General features: G+C 32.7%; 2 protein-coding genes across 2 annotated transcripts; both read left to right on the top strand.

Moving 5' to 3' along the window:
* The first annotated feature begins 7,807 nt into the window (after nt 1-7,807).
* On the top strand, nt 7,808-11,411 carry LOC145621285 (transcription factor FER-LIKE IRON DEFICIENCY-INDUCED TRANSCRIPTION FACTOR-like). Its single transcript, XM_081676029.1, has 4 exons — nt 7,808-8,344; nt 10,638-10,835; nt 11,006-11,179; nt 11,284-11,411. Exons 1-4 carry the CDS (start codon nt 7,808-7,810, stop codon nt 11,377-11,379), a joined length of 1,005 nt encoding a protein of 334 aa, XP_081532155.1. The 3' UTR covers nt 11,380-11,411.
* Nucleotides 11,412-17,795: 6,384 nt separating this feature from the next.
* LOC145619576 (uncharacterized) lies at nt 17,796-18,191 on the top strand. The gene has a single exon (XM_081674290.1). The coding sequence runs from the start codon at nt 17,796-17,798 to the stop codon at nt 18,189-18,191; it is 396 nt and encodes a 131-aa protein (XP_081530416.1).
* The last annotated feature ends 590 nt before the right edge of the window (nt 18,192-18,781 follow it).

The raw sequence follows: 18,781 nt of genomic DNA, 5'->3' as shown, positions 1-18,781 counted from the left end.
AGTTGGGATGCTTACCTCAGGCTTATGATGACTTGTCACTTGCTTTTCGGTTAGACCTACTAATCAGGAAATTTCACAAGAACTGGATCGTGTTAAGAATTTGGTTTTGTCCAAAATTTCAAGGGATTGTTTTCGTGGTACTGATACTTGTAGTGTGAGTTCACTCTCGAGCTTGGAGCCTAAGTGTGGTGTCGAGGCTTCTCCTTCTGTGCGCAAATCCAGTCTACTACACTCGGGTGGTAATGTGAAAAGGAGTTTGGATGTTGTTGATGTTGCTTGCTCTAAGAAGAATAAGGAAAATTCTTCTTGTGTTTCTTTAGATGGCTCTCTTTCGGTTCCCATGGGGATTGACCCTCTACAAGGCATGGAGAAACCGAATCCAAATGTGGGATGTTTAGGTGTATCCCCAGATTTTCTGTCTACTAGGTCTATTCCGTTGGCGTCACAGAATAACGATTTAGACGACTCCGTTATGGATGAGAAGCGTCATCACAAGTTTGTTAATTCACGGAACCGTAAGTCTTCCATGATGGTTCCAACAGAAGCTTTGGGGAAAATTACTTCAGGCAGAGAGCTCCAGTTTTATAATCCTGCCTGTTTTTCTTTTGTCACTATCCGAGCTGTTCGGGTATCAAAACCTATCTTGGCGGAGGTCCTCCAAGGTCACGAATCTTGGGAAGCAGAGGCCCCCTTTCAGTGCAAGGAATCTCCTTCCTTGAGTCATCAGGATGTTTCCCCGCATACCATGATGATAGATGATCTGACTCCTATCCAGCTAGATCCTCCCCTGCTAGTTGCTTCTCTCTGTACGTCGGCCCAAATTAGTCATCCAGTTGTCTTGCCGCATTTGGATTTTAATCCCTCTTGGGATGCTCGATTGTCAGTGCAGTCCCGGTCATCGAATCATTCAGCCACGTCATGTCGTCGTCCATATTTTTGCATATTCCTAACCGTTTCTTATTTTGCAGGGTTAAGGTGGGTTGCAAACGTAAGCGAGTTTTGTCAACTACAGACGACTCCTACAACCTCCTGCGGAAGAAGATATATTTTGATGTAGCATTCTGTTTATTTGGTTCTCATGTATTGTACTAACGCTTTTCGTTAATAGTATCTTTTGTCAAAAAAAAAAAAAAATTCAAACCTACAATATTATTTTTACAGAACCGAAATTAATGTTATTGAACTGAAATAATTTTTCTTAAACTGAAATTATTTTTACAGAATTTCTATTATATATATTTCTTCTTTAAAAATACTAAATTTTACTAAAATGAACTTATCTTTACTGAACTGAAATTATTTTTACTTAACATTATTTTTTAAGGTGAAGCAAACAGGCCTTAAAGTATAGGCCTTGTTTTCTTCACCTTAAACAAATATAGAATAATATTAAATATAAATATCATAAATTCATCATAACATGAATTTAGCAAACATTAAGTTAGGTTAAGTAAAAATAAATTACTTTCAGCAAAAATAAGTTAAGTTCAATAAAAATTAATTTTATCAATAAAATTCAGTAACTTTAAAAGACAAACAGGATATACAATTAAAATACATAATAACGACTTAGTAAAATAATTTAAGTTTAACCAAAATATTTTACAATAAAATTAATTTAATTTCAACACGTATAATTAATTTGAGTCGTTGTATAAAAGGTACAGAGAACGGGTCCATACTGGTAGTAAATTACTCCTGTGATCTTCGTAAATCGTAATACTCAAAAGTTTAGTTTACTACTCCAATAGATAGTTAACTAAGTTTCTCATTCCGAAATTCGGAGTATTGAAATCCATGCATCACGTACTTAACGGAAAAAAAACTAAATAACTTGAGGCATGGTTTAAAGTCAAAAACTAATCTACATTTCAATTTACAAATTACTACTCTCCCTATTTTTAAATATTTGCTTTACTTTTCATTTTTGCCATTTTTAAATACTTGCTCTATTTCCTAGTTTGAAAAGTTTTTACAATATTTAGTTCATTTATCTCAACTAGCGGACCCAACATAAATCATACGAAATATATTATTAATTTTATATTCTCTCTCATTCAATTCTCTCAACTATACTACGTTTTCTTTTTATAATTTTTTATTTTTCTATTAACCCTATTATCTCCATATTTTCGTTACTTTCTCTAATTTTTCCTAAAACTTCTCAATTACACAAATTACAAATATACGCCCTATTTCATAAAAATTGCAACCGTTTATATAAGCTCACCAAATCTCAGCTGTCACACTGCTCGATCTACTTTAGAATCAACCTTATAATAGACTCATTCAGCTATTTGGTCAACCAATAATGATTTCATGGCACAATCATCAAATCATCAAGCATCGGTAGGAAGTCAATCCTCTAATTTAATACATAATAAAAAGGTCATTTAAAATTAAATCATGAAATATTGGAGCTCTATACAATACAGTAACAAAGTATTAGGAGCCAATAATTTTTTTTTATAGGCCTTATACATATTCAAAGCTATTAATCTATTTTCTTTTTGTAAATTTTGTTTGTAATTTTCAAAGATTCTAATACAAATTAATTGGAATCTAATACAAAATGTATTGGTTATATAAGAAAGAAACATAACTAAGTAAGATTTTGTTTAACTCGTCTCGTAGCTCATTGCTAAATTAACTTGTAATGCCACATATGATTTCAAGCTAATTCCCTCTGTAGCTAGCTAATTTGTGTCCCAATGATAAGTGAGCCCAAATTTTCAATTAGATTTTCAATTTAAATTTTTATTAATGTATCCATCTCTTATATTTTGGAATTTTTCTCAAGCAAAAGTTTAGGTCCAATGGTCAAACTAGTAGTTATGAACTTCAAAAAATGCAAGCAAGACCCTACTAGCTACAACCATCAAAGTTGCAATATACTAGGATGCATGTACTAGAAATTGTGTTAATTTTGACATAAGAATGTAATTTTAAAAAAAGTAGCAGAGAAATTACTAATTACTCGCACCACAAATAAAACCAATACTATAACTAATCTTTAACAGACTAAACTATAATCGTTAAACTAAAGAAGTATTGGATAAACGGGTCAGCTTCTATTAAAATGTTCACAACGGTATATATATAGTTCAATTAATAGTCAACCCTAACTTGCCTAAACTCCGTAATGGATGTATATACCAAGAGATAAAGATTTTTTTTTGGAAATAACCACCTACTATTGTTGTCGTTTTAGTAATTACCACCTACAATTCTTTTTATTTATTTATTTATTTATTTATTTTTTTATATTTTACTACCTACTATTTTTAAAAACAGAAAATTACCCACCAGATTTTCCAAGCCCTCATACATGACGTCACCATGCCTTCTTCTTCCTCAATTCTCATATTCAATGATTTTTTTCAATATAAATTAAATTAGATTAGGGAAAAGCATTTAGTAGTCTATTTAACATAATTCAAGCTCACACAAACATAATTAAGTCACTAATATGTGCCAATTATAATTTGTTGTTCTTCATTTAGGGTTTATCCCAAATTTGAAAATTTTCAAACTGAGATAATTTTTCAAATTAAGCATTATTTACATTGATTAACTCTACATACAACTAATATATATGCTCAATTTAGGATTGTAAATCATAATTTAGAAAAACGTTTCATTTTTAAATATCCCTAAAATATACATAAACTCTTATTTTTCATATCAATAATTATTAATAATTTATTAACAATAATATCAATTTCGGTACTAATTGAAGACATAATACGTCAAATCGATGCAAACTAATCACTAAATAACAAACTCCTAATTTTATTTCAAAACAACAAACGAGAGGCAAATATTCAACAAGGAATCGATAAGTATTAGGCTCATAAAATTTTATTTGCATTATTAATTAGATCGTTCAAGATCATCGAAATTCAAGCAAACTAATTGCTTGATTTCATTCTGATAGAGTATGTAAACCGATTTTGGACTTCAACCATCAGCTTAAGCTTTTGGTTGAGTTGCTCCTCTACTGTGACACAAAGATTATGGTTTCATATCTCATCCAACCCCCTTTCAAGTGGAACATTCCACGATAAGTATGAAGGGTCCATGCTGCATCCACACTTCAATCCTAAAGGACTCTCATGTGAGGTGGGGGGGGGGGGGGGGACGTGATAGAGTATATAAACCGATCGATCTTGGGCTTTAATCATTAGTTTACACTTTTGGTTGAGTTGATCCTTTAACATTCTTTAAGACTGAGAATTGATGCACTAGAATTAAATCTAATGAAGCTAAAAATTACTTATTGGAAAAGAGTCAGAAGAAATGGTTCAATCATCATATTCTAATTTCTTGAACCAAGTAGGTTGAGTTGTTTAAAGCTGAAGAAGCTTCGATCCTTAAATGATTGCGTCAACACTCATTGTCAAATGCCAAACATAGATATATATGGTAGTTGCAAAATCAAGCTTTAATGACCGTTAAGCGATGTCGCTTACAAAGTTGTAGCGTATGTTGAAATATTTGTTGGTGTGGTCCCAAAAATTGTCGTTATCTACCGACCGTCTAAACGGATGCTATTTATGTGCATAATCTTGCTTGAAATCACACTTTAAGTAAAAATGTAATTCATTTGTGCAAATGATGGAATATTCTGGTCGTTCAATTGTTTCACGATTAGGTCATGCATTGTTATGTTCTTCGATAATTGATGACTTTGACATGTATGCGACTTTAGCATGACTTGATGAGAAAATTTTACTTTAGTTGACGTGGATTTAGTCTATTCATTGTTAACATTTAAGGTAGAAAAACTGTATTTCCAATACTCTATTAAATTGCGAATTTAGGTTGTGCTCTTAGAATTTATTTTTTTTAGGTTTCAAAAATAAAAAAATAAAACCCTAAAATGACATGCTTTGAGCCAAAACCATACTCAAATTACAAACTAATGGCATTATACTTGGTACAAATTAAAGTAATTGGCCGGTTTGCAACGTTGCGGTGTGATAGTACTTGTCCTTTTCACTGCCCCTAATTATTGGAGACAACTTATCATGCATGATAACATAGTAATTTAGTTGACAATCTATAAAATAATCTTGAACTCAATTCAATTTTTCTTGAATTTTCTTGTTGATAATTCCCTTTGTCCAAAAATGTTAGTCACATAGACTACAAAAGACAATTACAAAGTACAATACAATTGTTTGGGAAACAAAATATATTGTCACATTTATTAGGTTTTTTATTTTGATAAATGTATTACGAGTATGAGAGTATCTAAAAAGGATGGAAACGGGATGAAAGAAGACACCTACACTAAAAAATAATATTTTATTGAAATCATAGTGATCGGATTCTTAATTATAGGAGGTAGAAATATGATAACATATTATGGAGTAATTAATTTTTGATCTAGTTTGGACTATAGCTATATTTTAGCAATTAGGAGATACCTAAATACTGTAGATACTTTTAGTACTCGTACTATAAATACACTATTTTGAGTGACTATCTGTAGTAATGTTTTGTATTATACAAACAAACAACAATAATCGCACAAAATGATTGACGTTATTAATTACAAGTATAATTTTTAAATGAGATTAAAAATACATTTGCAGAAATTTTATTTGAGGCAGGTTCTATTCCCATTAATTTATGTCTTTATCAATTAAAGTTTATTAAATTAGTTAATTAATCCTCTCAGAATCGAATCTTAAGATGATGAGGCATACACTGACGGTCATAAGACATCGACCCGCATACCATTTTTCACATAATTATAATTAATTACTCCATATCTTAATTTAAATGTAGTGAATAATTAAGCAAGTCATATGCACCAAGCCACCAATGATATTAATTAAAAAAAAAATGTATTTGTCGTATTAAGTAAATAAGTAATTAGTTATTACTCAATTTTGTCAACATATGGAGTTGATTGTAGAGATTGGTTAGTTCCTATACCACTATTTATTTGTTCCATTCACACTAAATAAGAAAGCATATTTTTATTTATTAATCCCCTTTTTTGGGTTAATAGGTAAGCACTTGTTTTGAGGATAACAAGTAGTTTGGCCTATTTGCTTTTGTCACATATTTTATTCACTTCTTTCTTAAATGATAAGTTATACTTATAGTGTATTCCCTTCACTTAAAAAAAAATAAAAAAATAAAAAAATAAAAAAAATTCTAGGTACTACAATTTCATACAAGTACAAAGAAGTTCTAATAAGTTTCATGAATTTCAATAAAGTCTAATAAGCTCTAATTAAGTTCAATCAGTTAAGTCTAATAAGATCAACCAAAGTTAATAACTTCCAATGATTACATTGTTACTCTTTTAATCTACTTTTGATTTCTTGAGTTTCGTTCTTTCATGAGTAACCAACTAAGGATATTTAAACTTAAGGGGTTTATCAAACAGGTTAAATAGACCTATGTGTATGGAAGGATAAAAGGATAATTTATCTTTGTCATAATATGGAAAAAAAAAAAAAAGAAATAGGAGAAAGCTTTGTGGAGAAAACTATACACAAATCGACCAAATTTTTTTTTTTTTTTTTTTAAAAAAAAAAAAAAAAAGGGACAGATCAACTTAAAGGAATAGAGAGTGTACATATTACATATTTACATGTACTTTGTATTTATTGGCAGATTGATTATTTATATATAAAAAAAGACTAATAAATTGTTACTCGTACAAGTTAAGAATTAAATTTAGCCTTGAAAATCGTTAAAAGTTAAGAAATCATGAAAATATAAACACTAATTACACTGATTTACGCGTGTTTTTGTTATGAATTCCTAATTTTATACCATTTCCAATAGTATATTTAATGCTTATATATAACTCGGTCTTAGGACTACATATAGTATTACCCTAAATTGTTTTATAACTTCTTACACAAGAAAAATAAACAAATTCAATACAAGGAATTAATGTGCGTGGTTCACTAACAAAGTGGTAGCTAACTAGTCCATACCAATCAAAGTTAAGTATTGAACTTGAGAAGTTGGTAAAATAGAATAATTGGTAGTTTAAGCAAGCATAAAATAACGAGTTTATTTAATACTCTCAAATACATACTTTGCATTCTCTTTTTTTTTTTTTTTTTTTTTCTTAAATACTTTGCATTAGTTGCATAATTAAGCATTTCATCAACTTAAAACGGTTGCCCAAACTAAATAAACATCATCACGGGGCACTCAAAGATCAACCTAGATTCTAAGTATTCTAACAATATAATTTTATTAAGTACTTAATTTATACTATTGAAACATTATACTACTGTATTGAAACAGTAGCAACTTGAGTTGATACTTATAAGTTTTAATCTTTATATCTAATGATTTATTATAACAATAATTAAGATATATAATGTACTTCGTATTATTTACCCCTTTTTATTAATTAAGTCCCCTCTTAAAAAAAAACATTTAGATCAAATTAGCTAATAAGAGAGGAAGCCCCAATTTTTCATAGTGAGAAACAAACAACTTTACTCAACTTTATTCAATTGAGAAGCCCGCAATATTGAAAAATTTGTTGATTTATTCACGAAAATGCCTTCATGAATCAAATTTCGTTTCTTTCTGAAACCAAAAAAAATAAAAAAATTAAAAATTAAAAATCAAAAAAATAAAATAAAATAAAATAAAATGTGTAAGAAGCTTTTAACTATAAAAAAAATAATTAGTATAAAAAATTAGTATACCCCTCTAATCCGCTAAGTATAAATAAGAACATCAATGAACTTGCAAAAAAGGTCAACACACTCTTTTCTCTCTTTCTCTCTGACTTTTTCCCACAAAAAATCTAGCAATCATGGATGATTCCAATTCTTCCACCCCATCATTACCACTAATCCATGATTTTAGCCTTGATTTTGTTGAAAATGACATTAATTTTAATCATGTTATTGAAATGTTAAGAGGATCTGAAACCTCTGATCCTTCTAGTATTTGTGTTAATCAAAACTTTGATCCTCTTTCTTTTACTAGAAATAATAATAATAATGATGTTTCTGATAATTATAGCATGAATTTCTACCCACTTTCCCAAGATAACAATGTTTTTAACAATTTTAGTTCACCAACTATGTCTTGTACCAACAACACTATGCTCAATTCGTTGTCCGGGTTCGACGATGACACGGGTAGAGGCGGCGAAGAGGAGGAGGAGGATGATGAAGACGATGATGATAACTTGGAGGCCGGGGAGCATTCTTCGGCTACTACGAAGAATACGTCGAAGAAGGGGAAGCTCGATCGATCGAGGACGTTGGTTTCGGAGAGGAAGAGGAGAGGAAGGATGAAGGAGAAGCTCTATGCCCTTCGTGCCTTGGTTCCTAATATCACTAAGGTATGTTTATTAGATGATTAAATATTTGTTTTACCAAATATTCGTATTTTTTTTACGATGTTAGTTACTGTCAAACTTACGTATTCTTATGTTGTTTTGATGTTACGGGTAACTTTAAAATTTTCACCTAATTTTTTTTTTTTTTTATAGAGAATTATTTGAGGCTTATAAGTTATTTTATGACACGTGTAATTCTTAGACTAAATTATATTATCTTATGCATGTTAGAGAGCAAATTACTCTCATAAATTGAGAATTCAATCTAATTACACCATTAATAGCGTTTGGCCATTTTTATAAATAACTAATACGAAGTATAATGTTTTTTTTTTTCTCTAGAAACATTGTACGGAGTAATAGTCTTGATAAAAACATATAAAAGCTCAGTTTAACGTACTAGAGTGCGCAAAAATCCCTAGTAGCCAAATTCTAGAAGTACATCTCTTCATAGAATCTTACACAAGTAAAACTACAATATTAGGCTTCCACATCTCTCATTCTAAAATTAAGTATTGGTTTTATTTATTTATTTATATATTTATTTATTTATTTTAGTATGAAAAGAAGTATTGATTGATAGTATGAGGAAAGAGATATCTCCTAAATTTGCAATAGTATTCAAGTCAAACTAATTAACCACCCAAAATTAAGTCTAGAATCTGGATTAACTAAAAGGGTGAACCGTGTGAGAATACCAAAAAAAATATTAAAGATTTATATATGTAAAAAAAAAAAAAGGCTTTATGTATACTTATTTTTTTTGAAGGAAGATTTATTTATACTTATTTGTGTATTAATATTTCCGTAAGAATTACATAGTTTATTTATTATTTATTTATTTATTGATTTATTGATTTATTTATTTATTTGTGTCAAGCTAATTACCTAACACACACTATGGTTATTCTACTTTGTGAGTGATGATTCTTTTATGTTTTTTTTAGGAACAATACATAAACAAAATTAGACAGTGCTATAAAGGGAAACCCTGCAAACATTTTGGAGCTACTTAAAAAGGGGAATATACCACACATAGAAGTTAGAAATTACACTAGTCAACTTAACCACTAAAGCAATTTTTTAAAATTTTTATTGGCTTTGAAAATGAAAATGCCTATGAAACCTTTTAAAAAAAATTGCCTATAAAAGAAAATAAGGGAGAGAAAGATGATGAAATGACAATGAATGGATGATAAAATAAAGAAACCTTTATTTGTATCTATTTTATGTATTTGTTAATTAGATTTCATTTGTAAATGACGTATGACTTTTAATAAATAAATTGATTTGTAAAATTATGACAATGAGAGTGCAACAAAGTTGGATAGTGATAAAACAAAAAGGAAAGCATATACGATTTTATTCTCCACTAAAAAAAAAAAAAAAAAAAAAATTGAAACCCAAAATTGTACTGGTATAAAAAAATTAAACTATTTTTATTAAGGGAATATTAAATTGGACTTAGTTCATTCATAATATAATACAAATATATAATATGATGAGCACATAGTTCAAAATTCATGTATCATTATTGAGACATCTGTAGTAATAACATTAACATGGCATTCCTCTCAAGTGCAGGGTATAATTTTTTATTTTCTAATGCCTTTTTTTTTCTAATGATAAATAAATAAATAAATAATTAAATAAAAATATAGGATAAATAAATAAAAGAGACTAGGTTCGATTCATGGAATTTTAAAAGCAAGCCAAGAGATCTGCAGATTTGCTATTTCGAGTTTTTGATACGGTTTCACATGCAATAATTCAGAATATTGAGACAAACCACCATAGTTGTTGTATTAAACAAGACAAATGAGCATACTATAAAAGTTCATTACATTATTTATAGAAATAACGCGGCATTCAAAATTATAATCATAAATCTTCTACCATCTACTACATATCAAATTCCATTTATGGGGTGCATGTTTGATCTTAAATTAAATTAATCTTTACTAATTATTTTTAAAATGATATGTCGTGTTCTAAGATAAATGGGTACATTTATTTATGTTACTTGTAATCTTTGTAGTTGAAGGTTTTAAATTTTGATTCGTATAATAGGCAGTTATTTTGAAAGCACATTATTATAGAGTATAATATCAAATAAAGTTATGATTATGAAGTATTATATCAAGATATAATGATTAAAAGTATTATTATATCCCGTCAAAAAAAAAAAGTATTATTATAATTCAATTTTATTTTCATTATTTATATTGTCAATTTATGTTTTGTTGTGTCAATTTTATGTTTACTGGAAAATAACCATACTTATTATTTGTTCTAGATGGACAAGGCATCCATAGTTGGCGACGCGGTGTTGTATGTGCAAGACTTGCAAATGCAATCAAAGAAGCTAAAATCTCAAATAGAAGGCCTTGAATCATCTTTGAAAGCTGCTGAGAGAAGCCAAGGTTATGCTGATACCCCTAAGAAAAATGCTTCCCTTGACAACTTTCTTCCGGTTTGTAAGATGATTATGCAAGTACGTTCTTAAGATAAAACATCCCTTCTACTCGTATTATTTGTTCTTGTTAGTCACGTTAATAGTGTAACTTGAAATCAACATTATATGACAGCTTAATCCGAATGACATTAGCTCAGTATGAGTATTTATTGATTCGATAATTAACCATATTGTTGAATGTAATGTAGATGGATGTGCTTCAAATTGAAGAAAGAGAATTTTATGTGAAGGTGGTGAGTAACAAAGGACAAGGTGTAGCAGCGTCCCTTTACAAGGCGCTTGATTCTTTGACTACGTTTACAATTCGAAATTCAAGCTTAAGCACTCTATACGAGCAATTCGTACTCACATTTACCCTAAATGTAATTTCTTTGATTTATTTTACCTATAATCTTCCATTTCAATTTTATACATTTTGGTTGATCGAAATCGTTACAATCTAACACATGAACTTTGTTTGGAACAGGTTGCAAAATGTAGGGAGGAATTTAACTTGCCTAACATGAAAGTGTGGATAAGTGGGGCTTTTCTTAACCAAGGATTTGAGTTTCAATGTTTTTAATAATTCAGGATATTAATTAGGTCAAGATGTTTAATTTTAACTTTTGTAATTTCTCTTATGATTTATGTAAATCTAGTTATGCTAAAAGAAATTAGGTGCATGCATAACACCATAAGGTCCATAGGGAATTAAGGATGCTTACTTTTGCATTATTATGGAGATATGGTTTTCAATAATGCTAGACAATTTGCTGAAAAATAGATCTCCTAAGTATTACCACATGTAAATGGCTGTCCCACATTGGTTGAAAAAGAAAGAGTTAATCACTTCAATAAGGTTAAGGGGCTACTCTTATTTTCATATGATTTTGGGATGGAATCTCCTTGGACTTGTGAAGTGGACTCTCTTTCTTGGTTGTGGGTGCGGCCTAAACCCGTATTTAACACAATTACTCCGTAGAACATATATAAGCAAGAAAAAAATAACTACTACCTTCGTTTCATAAAATCTGCAACAATTTCCTAAAATGGAAACTACACATTATGTGCAACAAACCAAAAGTTTCCCCTTTTAGTAAATTTTTTTGTGTAAAATTACCACCATACCCTTACTAAATTATACTTAACTACAATAAATAACATATTAACTCTTTAACCCAAATTAATTTATCCTTAATTAAAACCCTAACCCACATTCTCTCTCCACCCTCACAACCACATCCACCACAAACATCACCATTTTTTCTCTCTCCTCCCTATGAACCACCACCAACAGCACAACACCACCACCAACAGCACGACACCACCACTCAGTTCAAGTCGCTCTCTTCACTCACAACCACGAAACCACCACCATCACAAAACCGCTGCCTCTGTTTCCCCGTTCAAAGCTGTCGTCGTTCACCCCTTTCACGTCACCCTGCGAGTTCGCGGCGATTTGGGGGTCTGCGATTAGGGGGTCTGCGATTTGGGGGCCGGGGTTGTGCGATTATTCGAAGGTCTGCGATTTTGGGGGGGGGAGGTCTGCGATTAGGTTGCGATTTGGGGTTTGCAATTTGGTTGGGTGGGTTCGTTGGTGGTGGTAAGTGGGGGTTTTGGTTCTTTGGTGGTGAGTTGGGGTCTTGGTTCGTTGGTGGTTGGGTGGGTTGTTGGTGGTGGTGCGAGTTGGTTGGATGGGTTTTGGGTGGTTGTGTGAGGTGATTGGTGGTGGTGAGGTTGGTTTGTGCGTTGGTGGTCTGGTGGTGTTGGTGGTCTGGTTGTGGTGTTGGTGGTCTGGTGGTGCTAGTGGTTTGGTGCAGTGGTCTGGTGGTGGTGCGCTGGTTGGGTTTTGGGTGGTTGTGGTGGGGTTATGTTCTCTCTCATCCAATTAATCACATGCCCTTTTGTTTACTAATCTTTGCTTAAGAAGTTTTGCCTTGGCGATTGTGCACGGCCCTTTGTTACAGATTTTATGAAACGGAGGTAGTATATAAGTTATACACTATTTCTCTGTTTTTTAGTTGACAAGTTTTAACTTTAACACTAAATTTAGAAAAACAGAAGAATGTAATGTCCTCAAAACAAAATAGAAATAGAATAATGTAATCAAAACTTCTAAGCATGGGGTCATTAAATTAGAAAATGAATAATATTCTCAATCTTTTGTTTTTCTTAGGTACGAAAACCGTATGGTATTAAAAAAATAACACATATCTACGATCTACTCATTAGGGATGTCAATGGGGCGGGGAGGGGCGGATGTTGGCCTGCCTATTAGGGATGTCAATGGGGCGGGGTGGGGCGAATGTTCGCCTTCACATCCCCATCCCCATCCCCACCTAAAATTTTCATCTCCATCCCCATCCCTATCCCCGCAGCGGGTCCAATGTTCATCCCATCCCCGCCCCGGCGGGTACAACACCAAAACCATCCCCGCCCCACCCTACACTTGGATATTCATCCCCACCTAATCCCCACCAAAGACCCGCCTAATCCCCACCTAAGACCCGTCTCTCAAATACACAATCCTACGTACTTAATACACATTATAATTAAAAAAAAACATTTTAATATTACGCACATTTTTATTTATAATATAAGTGTAGTACAAAGTATAATAACTAATATTTTATTTCACGTTATTATTTTATAAAATATATAATTTTGCTTGTTAAGATATATAGATGTAGGTATGAGGTGAGGATGGGGCGGGTAGGGCGGGGGGGGGGGGGGGGATGGGGCGGGTACAACTTAAAATCCACCCCCGCCCTATCACCCATGGCGGGTATGGTTTTTATCCCCATCCCCTCCCCACCACCCGCCAAACCGAGACCCATCCTCGCCCCACTGGGGTGGGGATAGGGCGGGTCTCCTATTTGACCTGCCCCACTGACATCCCTACTTCCCATCCCCATCCCCACCTAACATTTTCATCCCTATCCCCATCCCCATCCCCGCAGCGGGTCTAATATTCAAACCCATCCTCACCCCGGCGGGTACAACTCCAAAACCATCCCCGCCCCACCCTCCACTTGGATATCCATCCCCACCTAATCCCCACCAAATACCCGCCTAATCCCCACCCAAGACCCACCTAATCTCCGTCTCTAAAATACACAATCCTACATAATTAAAACAAATCATAATATTTAAAAAAAAAAATTCTTAATATTACACACATTTTTGTTTATAATATAAGTGTAGTATAAAGTATTATAATTAATATTCTATTTCACGTAATTATTTTATAAAATAGTATAAAAGTATATATATATGTGGGTATGAGGTGGGGGGGGGGGGGCGGGTACAACTTAAAATCAATCCCCGCCCCATCACCCATGGCGGGTATGGTTTTTATCCCCATCCCCGTCCTACCCCCCGCCAAACCGAGACCCATCCCCGCCCCAGTGGGGTGGGGATGGGGCGAGTCTCCTACTTGACCCGCCCCACTGACATTCCCGCTACTCATCAATATTTCTCACAACTTTTTTTTTTTATAATTCACCTTCACTCATATAAGCATTAGCTTATGAATTAAAAAATTAAAATAATTAATTAAAATGAAAAAACGGAAAAGGGATATGTTAGATAATAGATTTATATATTATCTTGTCAATATTCTGTAAATTATATCTTGTGTAATTAGACCTCTCATATTTAGGTTGAACACACCTATATATATTGATTAATGAGAATACTCTAACCAAGGAGAATTATACCATTCTACATGGTATCAGATTCTATCTAGGGTTTTTCTTTCTCTTCTCTCCAAACCCTAAAAACAATCCTTAGCCGTCTACCACCATCACCACCGTCTCTCCTCCTCCTCTTCAACCGTCTATGGCTGGTGATGATACCCCTCCTCCTCTGTCACAACCCCCCTTTCCATCCGGCCTTCACCGTCCCTAACATCAAAAACCATATATATCAGCGTTAGCCTTGACCAACAAGATGCTCAATTAGGGATAGCAATGGATCTGGACCCGACCCGGATCCGTGGATCCAGATCCGTTTTTCACGGATCTGGGTCTTCAAATTGTGGACCCGACGGATCCGGCTCGGATTCGGGTCCTGCTGACAAAAACGGATCTGGATTCTCCAACGAAAGTCAATTGTCTCACGAAGCGTATCTCTATTCTCTTTCCACCAAAGTTATGCTCCTTAAATTCTCATGGCAATTCAAAGCAACAAAAACTCATCTTTCACTACCTAGTTCTACAGAAAAGCAGGGTCTCCACTCTCCTTAAAGTATGGCGGCTTGACCAAAGCAAAATTCATACACTCCTCTCGTGTAGTTAATCATCACCAAATATATATCATCAATTCTCCAAGTATATTCCTAATTTGATCATAAGGTTTCTCAAATAAACACTCATTGGTTGCAAAGATTAAAGGAGATATCAAATAATAAAAATATAGATCTCACCAATAACCTAAAGCACCAAATAAATAACATCATTAAATAAGCATAAACAAATAGTCACATAATTACATGCTTCATATAATGATCATCCATACATACACATTACATTGCACAAATCATCACAAATTAATCTATATTGTATTATTTAATCCTTACACATGATTCTAGGTGATCACAATACCCAAATTTGCATGATTTTATAAAACATATACAATTAAATATAATTTGCATAATAACTACATTCAAAATAAATAGCACCAAGAATTAAATTACAATGCACATAAAAAGAAATTATCTGTCCTATATGCCCTTCTTAAGACTACCCAAATCTCACACATAAAATTAAATAAATAATACTAAGGTTCAAAGAATAAAATAAGTACGCAGATTCAACTAATTCAAAAAAAATAAATAATAACATAGTAATTTATAAGGATACATATATTTTATTTAAAATGCCAAATTATTTTAATTAAAATAAATAATTTTTTGAAATTAAAGTTTAACCTTAAATCACGTCATAAAATCCAGAATCATAAGATTTAAAACGTTAGGCGCCAAAAAAACTTTAAAGTAACTTTAGTGGTAATTAAATCGAACCTAAGCTCCCAGATACCACTTTGTTCATTCCAATAATTCTCTCTTTAAACCTGTGAGGACCCTGAACAATACAATCAATCCATTATCAATTCAATCAAGTAAACAAGTTTCCAATTTCATTTCTTGATTTATAAGTGACAAGCAACATTTATTATTTATTCCTTTAACTACCTCGGTGTATAAACACCTTGAGTGCATAAAGCACCCCAAAACCTTAAGCTCGTCTTATAAGACTTTAAGAAACTCCCTCTACTCAAATCATAATTAGTTCATGAAAGAGTATCAAAATTAACCTCCGGAACCATTATCAAAATTTATTCCACTTATAGACAACAAAGAATTCATAACCTTTATTAATCATATCATATCCAATTGATAAGAAAATCACTTTATACATCACCCATAACTGTAGTCATATACTTATATCTCAAACATGTCTCATACACAACATACGGAAATCACAATGTATAACCAAACAATTAAGACCAGTCTTCTCAATACATGATACTAAGTTCTCGATACATCCCTAAACATGCATCTAAAGGCAAGGTTTCGTAACTCATACGTACCTTAAGTAAACGAATTGTTTGGCCACTTTACCAACTAGAAATCACCTTCTATAAAGTCTTCTCCTAAACCAAACAACAATAATTCAATCAATACCCAAGTGATTAAATTTACAGCAATACCAAACTACTTTGAAATCCCTTAAACTATTGAAATAATACCTTTAAATTGTTCATAATAGTCAAAGTTAATAATTTAATAGTTCAACTATAAGTTTATATGTTAAAATCATGAAAATATAGCTTATAACATGAATTTCCAGCAACTTTAAAGTAAGGGATATAATCTGAAAATTAAGTTTAAGATAATAAAACAACCTCATAAACATCTCTACTTAAAATAATTATTATTTAGTAGATTAGTATGTTAAAACCCTAAAATTCCATCATAAAACCATGATTTAAAACCTTTAAAATCAAGACTAAAAATCTGGAAATTTAATTCAATAATAGAATGTATAAATACAACAATCTAAACTTGAAATATATAATTAGAATTCAATTAGTTTCATAAAACCTCAATCAAACCTTCAAATTCTCAATTTAAACCCTAAAATAAACATAATTCAAATCTGAAAATTAATTTTAATACTAACAATAAAGATTATATGCTAATATAATAAACATAGGGTTAGTCCAATCCCCTAACATGAATTTAGCCCTAAAATCCCCAAATAATCAAGTTTAAAGCCCTAATTTCACAAATTATGTAATCTGAAAATTTAAACTACATATCATAATTTATAAACTTGATAATTTCTCATGCTTTTAAGAAATTCAAACATGATATGATTAAAGTAATTAAAACTAACAATATAAATTAATATAAAGATCTTTAAAACTAGCAAGAAAGAAGGAGAAATAAGGGTGGAAGGAGGGAGAAAGAACCATTGGTGGTGTGCGAGTGGAGCTGTGGTCGCCGGAGAAAGCTGGGCGGCGCCGGTGGTGGTGCTCGGCAGAAGCAGTAGCAGTAGCAGCTTTTTTTTTGTTGTTGTTGTGAAACCGTGAGAGAGGAGAGAAGGAGGAGGAAAAAGGGTGAATGAAATTTTTTTTTTTTTTACGTAAGAGGAGAAGGGTTTGAGGGTTTTGGGGTTTTTATTTGGGCTTTAGTTTCCTAATCCAAGTAGGAGTAGGATTGGTATAGGCTTGAGTAAGATTAAATATTGGGCTAACATAAACTTAAAAGAGAATTATAATTTAGATTAAGACTTAATAATTTAGCTTACTAATAATGAAAATATTGTTACTTTTTCATCAAAACAATTCAAACTATAAAATTAAAATAAAATAAACTTATCTGTATAAATAATAAATAAATATAATTTTATTAGTTTGAAAATACGGGGGATTACAAGGGCCGTGTATTTGGAGGAACAATTTGCAAAAACGAAACTTGAAAATTTTGCAAATATGTCTGATTATTGTAAGCAACTGAAGCTCCTCGTAGATCAACTTGCTAATGTTGATTGTCCGGTCTCCGATCGCAAGATGGTTATACAACTTATTGCCGGTCTCACGATGGGCGAATATGACATTGTCGCTGCTATTGTCTCTCAGTCCGAACCAACCCCTAGCTTCAATAAGGCACGCTCTATGTTTATTTTGGAGGAAACCCGTCAAAATAAGCAATCCGATTCCGGCCAACATGCTCTCTTGGCCCAGCAGTCTCAACCTCCTCCCTCCGGCATCACATCAACCGGCAATCGACCAGCAGCAGGCCGGCGGTGGTCGCAGCAGGGGCAAGGGGTGTGGTGGCAATGCAAAGGGGAAAGGTCGTGGGAAACCTCGTGCAAACAACAACAATAATCAACACCAGCAACAACAAGGGCCCAATAGCAACCAAGCCCAGCAGATGCCCCTCAGTGGGGCAGCTTATACGGCTGGGCTCCTCAGCAGCAGGGTCAGTGGGCTGCACCGCCTTGTCCTTTTCCCATTGGCCCAACTTCTTCTTATGGTCACTACTAGAAAACAGGCAAATAACGACGGACTGGTTCCGACGGACACAGAAATCCGTCGGAAACGTCGATATTTCCGACGGATTTTTATTCCGTCGAAAATTCGTCGGAAATTTCCGATGGAATAAAAATCCGTCGGAGAATATGTGCTTTCCAACGGAAAATCCGTCGGAAATTATCTTTTCCGACGGATAAATATTTCGTCGGAAATTTCCGACAGAAAAATCCGTCGGAAAAGGTAATTTCCGACAGAAAAATCCGTCGGAAAAGGTAATTTCCGACGGAATACAATTTTTTAAAAAAAAGAATTTTTTTTTTAAAACAAACCCTAAAAGCCTACCCGCCGCTTCTCACTCTTTCCCCTTCTCCATTTCTCCTTCTCTCTCCTTCTCTCTCTTCTCCTCCTTCTCCTCTGCCGTTCTTCTTATCTTCCTCTCTTCT

The sequence above is a fragment of the Chenopodium album genome, chromosome 27 (genome assembly GCF_948465745.1).
Source record: "Chenopodium album chromosome 27, dcCheAlbu1.1, whole genome shotgun sequence".
NCBI classification, from domain to species: domain Eukaryota; kingdom Viridiplantae; phylum Streptophyta; class Magnoliopsida; order Caryophyllales; family Amaranthaceae; genus Chenopodium; species Chenopodium album.
Note: the sequence above shows the minus strand (reverse complement) of the source record. Positions and strands in the feature narration are given on the sequence as shown.

What these genes read in the sequence shown, in the direction of transcription:
- LOC145621285 (XM_081676029.1), top strand. Translation starts at nt 7,808, where the DNA reads ATGGATGATTCCAATTCTTCCACCCCATCATTACCACTAATCCATGAT. An exon ending in TGGTTCCTAATATCACTAAG is followed by an intron (nt 8,345 to 10,637) that starts GTATGTTTATTA and finishes TATTTGTTCTAG; the next exon opens with ATGGACAAGGCATCCATAGT. An exon ending in TTTGTAAGATGATTATGCAA is followed by an intron (nt 10,836 to 11,005) that starts GTACGTTCTTAA and finishes AATGTAATGTAG; the next exon opens with ATGGATGTGCTTCAAATTGA.
- LOC145619576 (XM_081674290.1), top strand. Translation starts at nt 17,796, where the DNA reads ATGTCTGATTATTGTAAGCAACTGAAGCTCCTCGTAGATCAACTTGCT.